Consider the following 16,062-nt stretch of genomic DNA (forward strand, 5'->3'; position numbering starts at 1 on the left):
CCTAAAGCCTTGTGAACAGTGTACTTTTTTTTTTTTTTTTTAAGATTTTATTTATTCATGAGAGACAGAGAGTGAGAGGCAGAGACCCAGGCAGAGGGAAAAGCAGGCTCCAAGGCAGGCGCCCAATCACTGAGCTATCTGGGCTGCCCCTACGTGTTGGTTTCTAACAGGAGCTGGAGAAGGTATGCTGGAAAGAGCAGATAACAGGCGCTGGAAACATCAGTTGTGATTACTGCATTTTAGTCCTATAATCCTGTACACGATTTATCTTGTATAAATGTCCATTTTTTTCCCCGACGTCTGTCAACAGATCCGTTTAAAAACCTTTTGAGTGAGGCGCCCTTTACTCAAATATCTTAGCCCAGTCGATCCTTGAATAATACCACATTGCACGGGTCCACTTATACAGATTTCCCCCCCAATCAATCCAGTCTTATAAATGTAATTCCCTATAAGGTTTTGATAACCCTTCCTAATATAGGCTACAACTACATAAAACATGTGTTGATGGACTTGTGGGTAAGGTCAACAGGAGGCTTGAGTTTTGGGGTGGAGTGGCGGGGTCAAAACTTAAACACAGGGGACACCTGGGTGGCTCAGTGGTTGAGCATCTGCCTTCATCCCAGGTCGTGACCCCGGGGTCCTGGGATCGAGTCCCACATCGGGCTCCCTGCATGGAGCCTGCTTCTCCCTCTGCCTGTTTCATGAATAAATATTTTTTTTTAAATCTTTTTAAAAACAAAGACTTCAGCACAACTTTTCAGCTGCCTGGGGTCCTGCCTTAACCGCTGAGAGGTCTAAGGTTCACCTGCGCCTTAGAGATAGGTACCTGTCGGCTGGATACAGAGCAAGGTCACTGAAAGGTTGTGCCTCGGGCCACCACGTAGTGGGAAATCAGTTCTGAAACGCTTATCCTACGCGGAGCCCGAAGGTCTCCCCAAGTCTGCGGAGGTAAGGCGTCACCCTAGGCCACCCCCCAAGGCCCCGAAGCGGGGAGGGGGGCACGTCCTAGCTCTGCGGCGGGCAGCGAAGAGATGGCCGCCCTGATGCAAAGCCCTGCAGGTCACCTGCAAGAGCGCGGGCGCCACGGCCTCACTGCGCACACCTCACAGGTAAGGGGACGGGCCCGAGGCCTCCCTTCCTCCCCCGCGTCACCCAACGCTCCAGCCACGAGATCCCGGAAGAACTTCCCGCGCTGTCGAGAGCCCGCAGCTTCCCGTCGCTTAAAGGAAGAGTCTCAAGGTGCCTACTAAAGGGGGCACCTGCCACCCACCTGCCAGGGAGCGCGAAGGCAGAGGCACGTTCCGGGCCAGAAGGAAGCCGCGCCACACTATGGGCGCCGCCATCTTGGAGCGAGTCCCTCCCCCTGCCCCTCCCCCGGCGGCCGCGCAGGAAGGGGTGTGGTCACGCGCCGACGCCCCGCCCCCTCGCGGCTCCCGTAGTTGGCGCGGCCCGGACAGCATGGCGGCCGTGGCTCGGCTGCCCGAGCGCGGGCTGCTGCGGGCGCTGCGCGGCTCGGTGCTTCCCGGGGCGGTAGGCTCCGGCTCCGCGGGCTGCCGCTGCCCGCTCGGAGGTATCCCCGGACTCTTGTGGGGACGGGAGGGAAGAGAGACGGGCGCCTCCGCAGCCGTGGCTGGTGGGCTGGAGCCGCGCCCCCGTCGCCCCCCGTGTGCTTGGCGGGCCGGGGGCGGCCGGGCGGGGGCCTCGACCTGGGCGCCGTCGTGGCCGCCGTTGCCGGGAAGCCCCACCCCCCGCCGGGTCTGGGAGTCGAGGCCTTCGACTGCGAGCTCGGGACCCCGGCCCTGCTGCCGCTCATATCCGAAGGACCTCGCGCGGTCAGCTCTCTTCGTTTGTAAAATTGCCCCTGTTTACTAAGCTTTATGGAAAAAACGTGAATGTGCCGGCGAGGGGAGGGGGTAATAGTTGGCGCTGGAGCGGCAGTGTCCCGGCTGCCTCCAGGCTTCCCGCCGTGAGCCGGTTACAGCCCTGCGGGAGGGGGTCTCTAAGTGGGCGGGGCGGAGCCTCCTAAAGAAACAATGTATCTCTTCTACTTAGAGCTGCGGTCGGCGACTTCCGAGACCCCTTGAGGATTGAGGATGCCGACCGGCCTGTTCCGAGGGGCTGTAGCTCCTCACTTCCCTACCGGGCAGAACCAGGAGGGCGGGGGCGGGGGCGGGGCGGGGGCGGGGGGGGGTCACACTCCGCGGTGGGCTTTGCTTCCGCCAGCCCGGATAAACCAAAACGAGATATGCCGGTTTGACATTTAAGCCGTGACCTTTCGTGGTGGGTTTGGTTTGTTTGTTTTTTAATTTATTTTTTAATTTTTTTTAGCCCCTTGCGATCCCATAACTAGACGGGGAATGTACATTTATGTTTCACCTCCCAGGTTCCTCTCCACCCATCTCCATACAGTAAATCAGTAGCTCCTTTCTTAGGCACAAACGCACCTTGCTGAGAATCGGAATTCTCCGGTAGCCTAGAGATGCACACTTTCCCACCCGCGCGACCCTATTGGTAGCTGTCCAGTGGGAATATTCGTATTGACTGAAGATCAGAAAGGGAGTCAAGTTCTACTCCTGTTCGTGGAGTGTGAGACCACAAAAAAAATGGTTTTACTTTTTTTCTTTAATTTTTTAGCTAAAAGATACCTACTTACGGATAATACTGTGAAGTTAAAAGAATTTCAGCATAAGAAGGTGGCTATTGCATCTCATCTTCCTGGAACCAAAGGTAACTGAATCTGTTTTGTTAGTTGTTTTGGTGATGTGTACTTCAAGTTTTTTTCTGTCTTAGTCCCTATTCAGTGTCTTTCGGTGAATAGGGACTTGTGTCTGAGAAAAAATTGACAGGGTTTATTCTTCATTTCATAGTCTACCCTTCAGTGTGCTTTTTTTCCCCCCTTTTAAAGATTTTATTTATTCATGAGAGACACACAGAGAGAGGCAGAGACACAGGCAGAGGGAGAAAGCATGGGACTTGATCCCGGGACCCCGGGGTCACAACCTGAGCCAAAGGCAGACGCTCAACCGCTGGGCCACCAGGCGTCCCTCAATGTGCTTTTCATCTCACTTTCTACTACTGCAGACTCTACAGCTCTCCTTTTGCCACTTTTCCCAGGATCCTAAAGAAATGCTAAAATTAGTGTTGGAACCAGTCCTCTCTAGATCCATGCCACCCAAACTCAGGGTCAGGGATCAGCAGCGACTGGGAGTTTCCTAGAAATGCCAAACTTGAAGTCTCAGACTGTTAATAATCCTGAGAACTGCTCAATATGATTAGCTTTCACATTTTTGATGCACCTCTGAGTCAAAGGTACGTTTTACATAGTATCTCCAGTATATACTACGTGTCTATATACTAGTGAAATATAGTGGAACAACACTGTCCAGTGTGTGATGCATTTTTTTAATATTTGAGAGGGAGTGAGGGTGGGGGAGAGAGAGAGATAGAGGGAGAGAGAGAACCTCAAGTGAGTTCCTTGCTGAGTGTGGAGCCTGACACAGGGCTCGCTTGATCCAGTGACCCTGAGATCCTGACCTTACCAGAAATCAAGAGTTGGAAGCTGAACCAAGTTACCCAGGTGCCCCCTATGATGCATTTTCATATTTTTCTACTCTGCTGAAAAAGTCAATAGGCTAAAAACATTTTTTTTTAGATTATCAAAATATTAGTCATTGTTGAGCCTCAGTGATAGACACATGAGAGCATAATGTCCTCTCTCTATTTTTGGATATGTTTGAACATTTTTATTACAAATAGCTGAAAACACACCACCATGCTAGGTCTTAATTCCTTTCAGCATCTGAGAAATATTGATGAGTTCATTCCCTCTCTCCTTCACATTTTTTCCAGTACTTTAATTTCTTTATGAACATAGCAAGACTCTCTCTCTTGAAATAAATTTAGTTTGTCCCAACTGGCCTTTTCAAATCTCCTTCCTCTCACTGTCAAATGCTTATGAGCACCTAATAAACACTTATTGCCCGTAGCCCTCCAGAAATCTTTCCTGACTCCCCACTAATCCCTTGCTCCATTAGACCACCTGTGAAATGACAAGATAATCCTCAGAAAGTGAAGGAGGAGATACAAGTCTGCAGCATAGGGAGACTCAGTCTGGATTTTACTTCAGTCTTCTTTTTTACTCCTAGTCTTTTGGAGCTTTGTGAAGTTGATAGAATCAAGGGTTCACGTCATTTTTCTAGTTAGATCTAGTTGTCATAGTCATTCTGAAGCTATGACAGTTGTGCATATGTTATGGAAGGCAATTAATGTAATGAGTGCCAATCTACTCCGTGGTCAGATTGATGTTTATAAAATCATGTCAACATTTCTTTATAAGAACCCACAACGGTCCTCTGTCATATACCACATTGTGAGCACACCTCCCTGGCTTCCTAGCTCCTCCCTAATGTACCTTACCCACTCTGTTCCTGTTAATCTAGTAGTAGTTCTTTCCCCACCACTTCTCCTCCCCACCTCCCCACCCCTGTCCATTCTGTGATAGTATTCACGCGGATCCTCATACCAAGAATGTTCCCCCACCTGAGTTTCTCCTTTCTCTCTGGTACTTCTCCACTTCAACCAGACTTGCTCTGTTTCTGCCACCTTGATTTCTCTTTTCTCTATCATGTGTGTAGTTGGTCACATGTCTCCTCCTCCATTATTATTTTCAGATAACTTTGTGTAGATGTATCTTGTTCTTGTTTCTCAAATAGGCTAAGTTCTTTCTGGGCAGGGACGATAGCTTAGCCTTCTTTGTGTTATAAACAGTTAAATCATGATTATTTGTTTTAAAATACAAATAACATCTGTTGAAATTTTGAATTCTTTTTTATTTTAAAGATTTTATTTATTCACGAGAGACACAGAGAGGCAGAGGGAGAAACAGGCTCCATGCAGGGAGCTTGATGCGGGACTCAATCCCGGGGCCCCGGGGTCACAACCTGAGCTGAAGGCAAACGATCAACCGCTGAGCCACCCAGGCGTCCCAGAAATTTTGGATTCTTAAGGATTATTAAAAAGTATAAGATGTAACATCATCGGGGCAGCCCGGATGGCTCAGCGGTTTAGCGCTGCCTTCAGCCCAGGGCCTGGTCCTGGAGACCTGGGATCAAGTCCCATGTCAGGCTCCCTGCATGGAGCCTGCTTCTCCCTCTGCCTCTCCCTCTGCCTGTGTCTCTGCCTCTCTCTGTGTCTCTCATGAATAAATAAATAAAATACTTAAAAAAAAAAAAAAGATGTAATGTCATCCCATTAAAATTTTTTATGTTTGTATAGAAAAAAATAACATTTTTATATTAGAAATTGTTTAGAAATAGTTGACAGAATGAAAATGAGAACAATGTGTATGCTTATTTCATAGCAGTTACTATGCTAGTCCCTGTGCTAAATACTTAACGTACATTATCTCCTGATACCCCATGAAATTTCTCTCATGGTTCTCACTTTACCCATGAGGAATCAAGTGTCACTGACTAGCGTCTCCCCATAGCGTGCAAGTGGCAGAGCCCAGGTCTTTCCATCTGTAAAACCTGTAACCGTGATGTGGTTCTGCAAATAAAGATTGGAGGGTCCACAGCATTAACTTAGACCAAGTGGGTCGTCTTTCCTTATAAACTAAGAACAGTGTCTACCTCCCCTTTCCAGTGTGGTGTTTTAATGTGTATGCTGCCATTCCTTTACGCAGCCTTCCTTCAGAGCTCTAGGTCTTGGAGCAAAACCTATAGACTTCCCTTGGCAGCTCCTGATGCCAACAACAGCCCTGTCTTCTAGAAAGCAGAGGCTTCTTTGGTATTGGCCTTGCATCTCACCTCTCATTCTCCTGACAATCTGGTCCCTTCCTACTGCCAAGAAGCTGTGTTTCCTTTTGGTGTTTGTCTCCACAGTTGATCAGATAGAAGACAGGACACAGACAATAGAGTGTAATCACCTTGATGTGATTCTGTTACGGAGAGTGTTTGCTGCTGTTTAGAGGGCGGTTTTTTACCCCCTGCCCATTTTTACCCCCTGCATATTATGTAGTTACTGTGGTTTGCTTTCTGACAATTGAGGAGAGGGTCCAAGAGAAATGAGAGGTAGTGTTGAACCAAATGAAAGAGACAAAAAGTATTCCTGAATTATGTGGCTCAACCACTGGGACAAATCCCCATTCAGTGCACATTTTCCTTTCAGTTTTCCTGCCAGGTACCTTGCCAATTGATGGTGTATATGTCTTGCTTATGTGGTTTTTTGTTTGTTTGTTTGTTTGTTTGTTTTCTATTGGGTCACCTATAGGTACAGTTCTTTGGGGTAAGCCTCTGGGAACTTAAACTTTAACTGCAGAGCACCCAGGTAGTCAAAATTGCATATTCTTCTGTTCCTAACTCCAGAGATTATATGTTAGCAAGTTTTGGGTGGGCCTCCAGCCTATGCCCCTGTAGCACAGATGGTTTGCTTCATAGACTTCCTGTGACAGTTTTTTTTTTTTAAAGATTTTATTTATTCATGAGAGATACAGAGAGAGAGGGTGGGGGGAGAGAGGCAGAGACACAGGCAGAGGGAGAAGCAGGCTCTATGCAGGGAGCCTTAACACAGGGACCCGGTCCTTGTCTCCAGGATCATGCCTGGGGCTGAAGGTGGTACTAAACCACTGAGCCACCCGGGCTGCCCCTTGAAGAGACTAGCTGGTAATGGGAGCTGCGTGATCTTGAGCCCTTCTCCATGCCCCTTTGCAATGTGCTGTGATCCAGCTTCCCCTTCTCCTTGAGGTCAAGACTCTTGACAGTCCCAATCAGCCTAAGCGAAGACTGCTATACTCTCTATGCTTTCTTCCAGCAACCTATCTGAGAAACGTGGAAGAGAAACTGACTCATAACAAGCTCATCTTGAGGGAGGAGTTGAGAATCTTGCTTCATTTATGTGATTCCCGGGATGATATGGAACTGGCTAAAAAAGCCATCTACAGGTGAGGCATTTCCTTAGAAATCTGCCAGCATCGGTCTCTTCTCACTCTGTTTTTTTTCCTGCACAGTCTCCTCCACTTAACAAGCTTTCACCTATCACTTACACATTGATGACTTTCAAATCTCTTGTCCACCTGCCCCTACACTGAGCTCCAGACATTTACATTCATTTACCACACATTTACTAGATTCCTTCCATATGCCAGGGACTGAAGATAGAAACCAGAATTGATGCATCAAGAAATCACCAGCCTGATGAACTCTGCTTATATATCCCCTAGGTCTTCACATTCAGCTTATGCAAATTGCTTCTTTTTGCTGTGTGTTCTGTTGCACCATCCACTCAGGACAAAGACTGGGGAAACTCCTTCCCCTACTCGCATTTGCTGTCTTCCCTGATGGGATAAGAAATCTCACTGCTTCCGCTTCCCTGGTATTTCTCATCTTTTCGCTTTCTTCTCTTTGTCCTCATTACCAGTGTCTTTGTTCAAGCCTCATGGCATCTCACTTGGATCACTGCAGTGGACTCCTAGCTCGGCTCCCTCCTCCTGGCATGGTGCCTATTGGGTTCCACTGTCTCCTCTGTTGTCAGTGCCCCATGTTGGGGGAACTCACAAGTAATCATAGTTAGCTGTTAGGAAACCCAGCAAAGCTTTCGCTTACTAGGACAGTATATGACCTGAAATCAATAGGCTTCATTTCTGAAATTAAATTCATGGCTTTTTTTTTTTTTTTAAACCATTCTTGAAAGATACATTTCTATACATAGACCTGCATTTATGTTATACGTTTATAGAGAAAAATACAAGGTGTTCATATATAGAATACTGGAAGAATATGTACCAAAATAACTCATTCTCTAGGAATTATACTTTTTTTTGTTTGTCTAAATATGTGCTTTTTTTATTTCTCAAACTTTTCCATAGTGGACCTTATCAATTTTGTAATAAGAAAAAAATGAATATTTTTAAAAAGGAAAAAAAACAAATCATTCTAAATTCATTGAAAGTTTGAAAAAACATAAAAAATGTAGAAGTATGTCATAAATTCTGATATTTAAGTTGTCTCTTGCTGCATACCAGAACGTAATGGTGTAACAAGGTAACTATTATTTTTCTATTATCTATTATTACTGTGGATCAAGAATTGAAGCCAGTTAGCTCAGCGCTTTTTGCCAGTGTCTGCTAAAGTCACTTGCTCTTCTGTAGTCATCTGCTGGTGAGGCTGAGCCGGAAGGTCCAAGATGTCCGAGTCCAGGTGTCCCTTTTCCCTTGGAGTGTCTCAGCATTTGTAAGTCTAGCCTAGGCTACACTAGCAGCCAGCACAGGCGGAAGCTCCAGAACTGGCACAGCTTCACTCCTGTCACATTGCCTTGGTCAAGGCAAGTTACCTGGAAAACTCACACGCAGGAAGAGAAGTAAGGGTTCCACCTCTGAATGGATCAGCTACTGCGGATATTTTTGTTTATTTTTCTTTCATGTGCAAAGATGGTGTGATTTTGGTAGGGTTTTTTTTTTTTTTAACACATTTCTAATGATTTTTGTATATATAATAGTGTTTTCTAGTTAGTATTATAGTATAAGTGTTTTTACTTGTTAATGATATACTTAAGGATTATATTTTAATGGCTTTACAATATTCCCTTGTATGTCAGGTGTTTTTATTGTGCTCCTGTTGACTGAATTAATTGATTTTTCCTAAGTATAAATAATGCAACTCTATGCAAAACTTACTCTGTGTTTTAGAGATGATCAAAAGATAGGAATCTTTTAAAACTTGTCAATACGAAGTGTTGGATTATTTTCCAGGACGGTAATGCTAATTTACAGCCACAGGGTATTAGGAATCCTAATTCTATTTCAATTTCACAAAGTTAAATCATTTGAGGCCCTCTGGCCTGTTTTACTGTGAGTCTGTTTTTACTATACAAAGCTAATTTGATGCTGATAACTCTGCCCAGTTGCTCTCTTCCCTTTACTTCTGGACAGCTGGAAAAGTGTGAAGATGGACAGTTCCATGGCCTAACCAACCTGTTCTCTCTCTGGCTGAGACAGGCACCCCACTGCTGGGGAAGAACAGTAATGAGCAAGAACATAAGCTCTTCATTAAGCCAAAAATAAGGAGCAACTTAATCTATCAATAATCTTGCCCACATGCTGTTGTATGGCATATAGGAGATTTTTAGATTCTCTAATTGCAACATTTCTTGTCAAGAAGAGGTAATATATTATCTCTGTGAATTTCCAGCATTTTTTATTAGTATAAATGTCCTCTAAATTGGGAAAACTGTTATTTTTGTATTGGTTTGTTTTTAATCTGGTGCAAATTTTTCATGACACCATGTTGGAATATATTGATTTTAAAGGTGTTTACCATGGCATACTACATTTCTTAAGAGCTAACAGATATGGAAGGTTTTCTATGTGCTAGGCATGGTCATCTCATTTAATCCTTACAAAAATCCTTTGAACTTTTATCTTCATTTACAGAAGAATAAATTGAGGCATAGAGTAGTTAATTAATTTGCTCATCCTTATGCAGATAGTAAGCAAAAAAGCTATGACTTGAACTGTCAGTTTGGAATCAGTCTAAAAATCCATTATCACTATACCAAATTGCTTTTTAATAACTTAATTCTTTCCCTCCTCAGTATTATTGAGGTATAATTGAGAACTAAAAATCATGTGTATTGACGGTGTACAACTGAAGTTTTGATATTTAATTCATAACTTGTAATGGAGCAATGAGTATATTTTGTTACTTATATGATTTAATTATAAAATGTATCTTTAAAAGCACATATCCTTGGGGCACCTGGGTGGCTCAGTGGGCTAGGTGTCTGCCTTCAACTTAGGTCATGATCTCAGGGTCCTGGGATGGAGTCCTGCATCAGGCTCCCTGCTCAGTGAGGAGTCTGCCTCTCCCTCTTACTTTGCTCCTCTGCCTGCCCCTGGTTGTGCTTTCTCTGTCACTCATGTGCTCCCTCTCTCCCCCTCTCTCTCTCTCCCCCCCTCCCCCCCTCTCCCCCTCTCTCTCTCTCCCCCTCTCTCTCTCTCCCCCTCTCTCTCTCTCCCCATCTCTCTCCCCCAAATAAATCTCAAAAAAAAAAAAATTAAAAGTACATATCCTCATTCTATCTGGCAGTATGTATGTTTAGGACACACTATCCGTAATGTTACTGAAACTTTCCTCTCTGATTTCAGCAGAAGGATAAAAAATATTCTGTTTTTAAAGTCTGCTTCTTTCCGTGGTTTGTATGATTTACTCATATAATGAATCTTAACTAAAATCTGGTTTACATGTCATCATGAGATAATTATTTTGTAACCAGATTGTCTTCTTGGTGTCTAAAACAGGAAGAGTTGGTTATTGAAAGTAAATTTATGCTAGCAATTTTCATTTCTGAGGTTCTCACTGGTGGACTATTTATAGAAATCTCAAGCCACAAACAAGATGTCACTGTCTTTGACATTAACCTTTTCCTAAAACTGAATTTCAGAACAGTGTTTAATTTGTTTAGCTAGGTGATGGTAGCTCACATAAACTTTTGCCTGAGCAGAGAAAAAGAAATGGGTCTAAATTGTAAAGTCCATCTGTAGGTTGTCTGCTATCCTGTTGGAGAAGTCAGATTTGAGGAGACAGCATAGCATCACTTCACTGCTTCCATTTGTTCCTCTCTAGATGGGGTCCATACAAAGAGTGCCACTGTTGTGGGCTTGCTGATGAAAGGTCCCTGTTACTCCCTGACGTATGCTAATAGTCCTAACAAGTTGTTAATAAATTGAGAAGATGACTAAATGTGCATTTTTCCATTCGTTTATTTAACATGATTATATGAGCCTCTGACACTGTTTATTTAAAGGCCTGGTACACTTCTGCACTCCAGAGTTCCTCTAATTATCCTCATTTCTGTACTTTTCTCCCTCCAGACTGAGAGTACCTCATGCTTTATTGTGTCCACAACACATACCATAGTATACGCCACAATCTATCTTTCCTTTTTTCTGTATCCTACCATTTGGCTCATTGAATCATTTTGCTTACCAGGTACCATGCAGAGAACAGAAATGTCACTTTCGGAGACTATAAATTTGGACCACTTTTCATGAGGTTGTGCTATGAGTTGGATCTTGAGGAATCTGCACTGGAACTCATCAAAGACCAGGTTATTGTCTCCTGATTGCTTTCTCTGACAATGTGATTTCCTTGTGCTGAGCATTGGATGTTTTTAGTGATATTAACGAAGACTTCCCTCTTACCCCACATTATTCCTGGGTTTGATTTTCAGAGCAAGGCTGCTGGGCTGAAGGAATCAGCACTTATCTGCATTTTAAGGTTTCCTTGGAGTCCATGCTATGAAAAAGGCCTAGATCTTTTTATATAGACGTGTAGGATGGGTGTAGAAGAGCTGTATGTACAAGTTACAAGATTTCTGCCTGCTTTGGGTGTGACCTGCTACTGACCTCCTCTCTGAGAAGCAATTAGCGGGCAGTACTTTAAGGCTGGTTGCCATTTTAAGATTGCCTTTCCTAACCTTTACCTGTGCTTCTCCTGTGTTGTAGTTTTTACTTCTGGTTGATGGCCACATCATCAAGTGCTTTTCAGAATACTATGGCACCTTCTGATTCTTTTCCTGAAGCAAAAAATAACAATAATTATTTTTGTAATTATTTATTGATCGAATACTTACTGTGTCCTCAGCACTGTGCTGCAGCACTCACTATGCCTGTTTAGTTTCCCACCGACCCTGCTGAGGTAGATCCTGATACTCTACCCATTTTACGGATGAGGAAGCTGGGGCTTAAAGACATGATAAACTCCTGCATGGTCAGAAACCCTCATTTTGGAGCCAGGGCTGGCCACCTGGGATACTTTTGTAATTTTTGGAATCCTCCTAAGTGGTCTGTCTTGTACTCTTTGTATAAACTATTCTGTCCCTGTTGGAACTATTAGCTCTTGGCTTGCGCCTCTTTTAAGGACCCTCATTTTTTAGAAAGATGACACAACAGTGTGGATTGGTTTGAGCCTGTTTTTTTCATAAAAGAAGAAATAGACATATTTTGCTATATTAAAAATCTGCAGGAATCTAATGAAATCCCTACTGCTTGCTTATCTGTAGGAGGTAGAAGTACCAGAAATTCTCACTTTTTACTCTCTACATTTTTGTATTGTTTGACTATTCAGTAATCATGTGTTGCAATTAAAGGAAAATGAAAATTTTACTGTAATGATAGCCATGAGTATAATGATAAAAAGAAAGAAAATGCAACTTTACTTTGTTTTTTTGTTTTTTTTAACTTTAGACTCATGTATGAAATACTCCTATACAACCAAGTTTCCTAGAGCAGCAAAATAAGCCAGATTTGAGTCCAGTGACCTAAAGCCTAATCCTGTTTCCGCTCTTAGTTTAATGTGTCCTCTACCCAGAACCCTGTAGTGCTGCCAGTATGGTAGCCACTGGCTGCATGTGTCGTCGATCGAGCCCCTGGACTGTGGGTGGTTCAAACTACATGTGCTGTAAGGGTAAAATACAGGATAGGTTTCAAATGCATAGTATAAAAAAGAAAAGATAAAGTACTTTGTTAAATTTCTTTTTTGACTACATATTGAAATTATATTTTGGATTTAGTGGGTTAAGGAACATTATTAAAACTGATTGCAAATATTTTTTACATTTTTTAATGAAGCTACTTGAAAACGTAGAACCACATAGATGGTGTACACAGTGGACAGGGCTCCTGTGGGGTCTTCCCATCACACTTAGAGTAGAACTCAGACTTAGAGGCCCCGTGTGGTATCTCATTGCCTGCCATTCCCCTTGCTCACTCCACTCCGGGCCTTCTTATTCTTTTTGAGACATGCCATACCTGTGGTTTCAGACCAGCATGGTCTATATCCTCATCATCGGGGCTCTCATTTACTTTATTGAGGTCTTTTCTTAGAAGGCCTTCTCTGACGACCTTGACAGCCTTCTATCATCATCTCCATCCCTTTTTCCTGCTTTGTTGCTCTTCATAGCCCTTAGTAATAACTTGAAATTACATTTTTACTTTTTGCACAGGTTTTACTCACTTGTACATTGTCTCCCATGCCAGAATTTAAGCTCCACTAGATTATAAGCCCCACTAGAGTTAGGCAGGGTTATGTATCTTGTTCATCATTCCTTTATTTTCACCTCTTAACACAGGTCTGTATAGTAGGTTCTCAAAATAAGAGCAAACTTGCACAAGGCATATTCCAATAGCCATTAGGCTATTGCATTATCATATTAAAAATGTTGAAAGAAAAAAAAAACTACTTTTGGTGAATTATTTCAAAAAGTGAATAACTATTCATTTGCAAAAAGCGGATTATAGTTGTGTAAGACTCTTACTTGGTCTTCAGCATACTTATATCTGCCATTTCATATTAATGTGCTGCCTCCCACATTCCAGGACCACTCCTATTAGGGTTAGTTGGTTTGTTTCTTTTCTCCTAAGCACAGGAGAGCCATGGTTTTTTTTTGTTTGTTTGTTTGTTTGGTTTTTGGGGGGGTATTTTTTAAGATTTTATTTATTCATGAGAGAGAGAGACAGAGACACAGGCAGAGGGAGAAGCAGGCTCCCTGCAGGGAGCCTGATGCAAGACTTGATCCCAGGACCCTGGGATCACGCCCTGAGCCGAAGGCAAATGCTCAACTCCTGAGCCACCCAGGCGCCCCAAGAGCCACGTTTAATGAACGTGTTCTTCAGTGTATTCCTGAAACTCAGAGAACTCTTGCCATACCTCTTGTCTCGTGTTTGGTGTGCTCGTTGCCAGAGGCATGACAGCCAAAAGAGTGGGCTTATTTTTTGAAAAATAAATCCTGGTGTTTTAGAGATTTATTAGAGAACTCAGGGGACCAAATGGATAAAGTATACACAATAACAAGCCCTGTAAAGAGAAGATGGGAGAATAGGAATAAGTACTTACTTAATAGTTAAAACTTTTAACCAAACTGCTATTGGTGTGTGTGTGTGTGTGTTTTCCCTCAGCATTTACGGGGTTTCTTCTCTGACTCCACATCATTCAATATTTTGATGGATATGTTGTTTATCAAAGGCAGATATTCAAGTAAGTATTGGAATTTATGTTTGCTGAAAAATTTTGTCATTGCTGGTATGGGTATAGCAGTTAGGAAAAACAATGGACCAATAAAAATGATGCTTATATTCCTGATGAATGGCTGAATTACAGAGACTTCATTCTGTTAAGTCTGAAAACAATCTTATTGCATGTCATGTCATGCCTTATCCTAAACACCTTAATTTTACTTGCCTTGAAAATATAATAGATTTTAAAATACTTGTTCTTGCTGTATGAGTTGATGGGTTTTTTTAATTTAGTTAATTGCTAAATGACATTGACAGTTTTTATTGTGCTTCTGGAACACACTTTTCATCAGATGGTGCTGAATAGATTAGAACTCTGGGGATCAATAGCCAAGGATTCTGAACTCATTGAGATGCATTTAACATTGCCCACCCACTTGTCACTTTTGGTAGGTGCATTGGAAGTACTGATAGAGATGAAAAACCAAGATGTGAAGTTCAACAAAGATACCTATGTCCTTGCTTTTGCTATTTGCTACAAACTGGTAAGACTGTCTTTCCTTAACTTTTAGAGCACTGTGGGTAGTGTTTGAGAGAGAATTTATTTATTTTTTTCTCTACAAAGAAAATTTTAGTTCCTCTGAAGTCTTTTTTCCAGCTGGTACAGATATTTCAATTTTAAATGTGTGTTTTTTAGAAAACTCAAAGTTAGCCATATACACAGTTTTACCATGGGAAAAGCAATTTTATCATCTTTCACCCTTCTCTGGCAATTATGTAGATAGGGAGAACAAGAAACAGTATGCTGGGTTCAAGCTCTGTTGTAGAGCTGGTCCTCTTGTTATCAGGCTCAGGCTGGACTCCACTAGACCAGTCTTTGTAGTTCTCTCCCATGGAAATCTGACCACCCTTTATTGGTGAACTCAAGGGCTTCTTTATTATCTGTACATTTTCTGTGGTTCAAAGTTGGAAGTAATGTTTATTGCCCAAAATTGTTTAATTGTGCTCTGTTTGTATCACCTATGTGACATCACTGCTTGATGCAATTTTAGGTAGATGGATATTTCATCCTCTCCACTTAGAGGCTAAGCTGGAGGCATTTTTGTATGCCAGACCTAAGAGTCCCTGGCAAACAATAGATCTTTAATAAATGTATGTGATATTAAAATGAACTCTTGGATGACAGAAAACATGACTTACAAGCTGATATGTTATTACTGTATCAGGATTGTTTTTTGTACTTAGAAACTATTTCTGCCTTACTGATTGAATGACTCAGTGAATAAATAATTACTGATAGAGTGCAGCGACCAAGGTTCTATGCATTACTGTAAACATTCATGTCATTTAAACTTTGGAAACTTAACAGAACCTTATGGCAAAAATGAAGGAACACTAGGCAAGGTGAAGAACATGGGCCGTTGAAACTCATCCCTAAAAGTGTAGCAATATCAATTTTCCAAAACAAGAGAGAGAGTAGGGTTATAGTGTAAAGAAAACCATCCTGGAAATTGAGAAACTTGGAGTCTAGTCTCAATCTCAACTTTAGCATTAACTGGCTTCAAAGTGGTCACTTCATTTATTTGTGAAATGAAAGGGTTGAATTCAAGAGCCTCAAGTTTTTACTGTTAAAAGGCCAGATAGTAAATGCTTTTAGGCTTTAGAGGCTGCGTATGGTCTCTACCACGTATGGTCTCTGTCACATAGAGTAATTTGTTTTTGTTTTTACAAACCTTTAAAAGTATGAAAACCATATTTAGCCATAGGCTAGGCTTGGCCTGAGGGTCTTAGTTTGCTCATTGCTAGATTATTAGGTGATCCTTTTTATTTTTTAAAGATTTTACTTATTTATTTGAGAGAGAGAATGCATGAGCAGGGAGGGGCAGGAGGGGCGAACAGGACCAGGACAAGCAGATTCCACTCTCAGTGAAGCCAGATGCAGGGCTCAATCTCACAACCCTCTGGTTGTGACCTGAGCCAAAACGAAAAGTCGGACCTTAACTGACTGAGCCATCCAGGCGCCCCTATGTCATCCTTTCCAGTCATAACCA

The 16,062-nt window shown here is 42.6% G+C and overlaps 2 protein-coding genes across 8 annotated transcripts in view; one reads left to right on the forward strand and one right to left on the reverse strand.

Annotated features, from left to right (window-relative positions):
- Nucleotides 1–1,407, reverse strand: part of MRPS27 (mitochondrial ribosomal protein S27) — an 87,706-nt gene extending 86,299 nt beyond the window's left edge. The window contains exon 1 of one of the 4 annotated variants that reach the window (XM_025446909.3): nt 1,274–1,407. In XM_025446909.3, the coding sequence (XP_025302694.1) occupies nt 1,274–1,346 (73 nt within the window). In that variant the 5' untranslated portion in view covers nt 1,347–1,407. Of the gene's footprint in view, nt 1–829; nt 1,022–1,273 lie in introns of those variants that run through there. The other 3 variants (XM_049103808.1, XM_025446910.3, XM_049103812.1) reach the window with 3 other exon arrangements.
- Nucleotides 1,408–1,435: 28 nt separating this feature from the next.
- The window catches only part of PTCD2 (pentatricopeptide repeat domain 2), a 30,994-nt gene continuing 16,367 nt past the window's right edge, over nt 1,436–16,062 (forward strand). The window contains exons 1-6 of one of the 4 annotated variants that reach the window (XM_025446912.3): nt 1,436–1,573; nt 2,638–2,730; nt 6,814–6,943; nt 10,989–11,106; nt 13,955–14,033; nt 14,465–14,556. In XM_025446912.3, the coding sequence (XP_025302697.3) occupies nt 1,462–1,573; nt 2,638–2,730; nt 6,814–6,943; nt 10,989–11,106; nt 13,955–14,033; nt 14,465–14,556 (624 nt within the window). In that variant the 5' untranslated portion in view covers nt 1,436–1,461. Of the gene's footprint in view, nt 1,574–1,799; nt 1,836–2,637; nt 2,731–6,813; nt 6,944–10,988; nt 11,107–13,954; nt 14,034–14,464; nt 14,557–16,062 lie in introns of those variants that run through there. The other 3 variants (XM_025446913.3, XM_049103821.1, XM_025446915.3) reach the window with 3 other exon arrangements.

This window comes from Canis lupus, chromosome 2, assembly GCF_003254725.2.
Source record: "Canis lupus dingo isolate Sandy chromosome 2, ASM325472v2, whole genome shotgun sequence".
NCBI classification, from domain to species: Eukaryota; Metazoa; Chordata; class Mammalia; order Carnivora; family Canidae; genus Canis; species Canis lupus.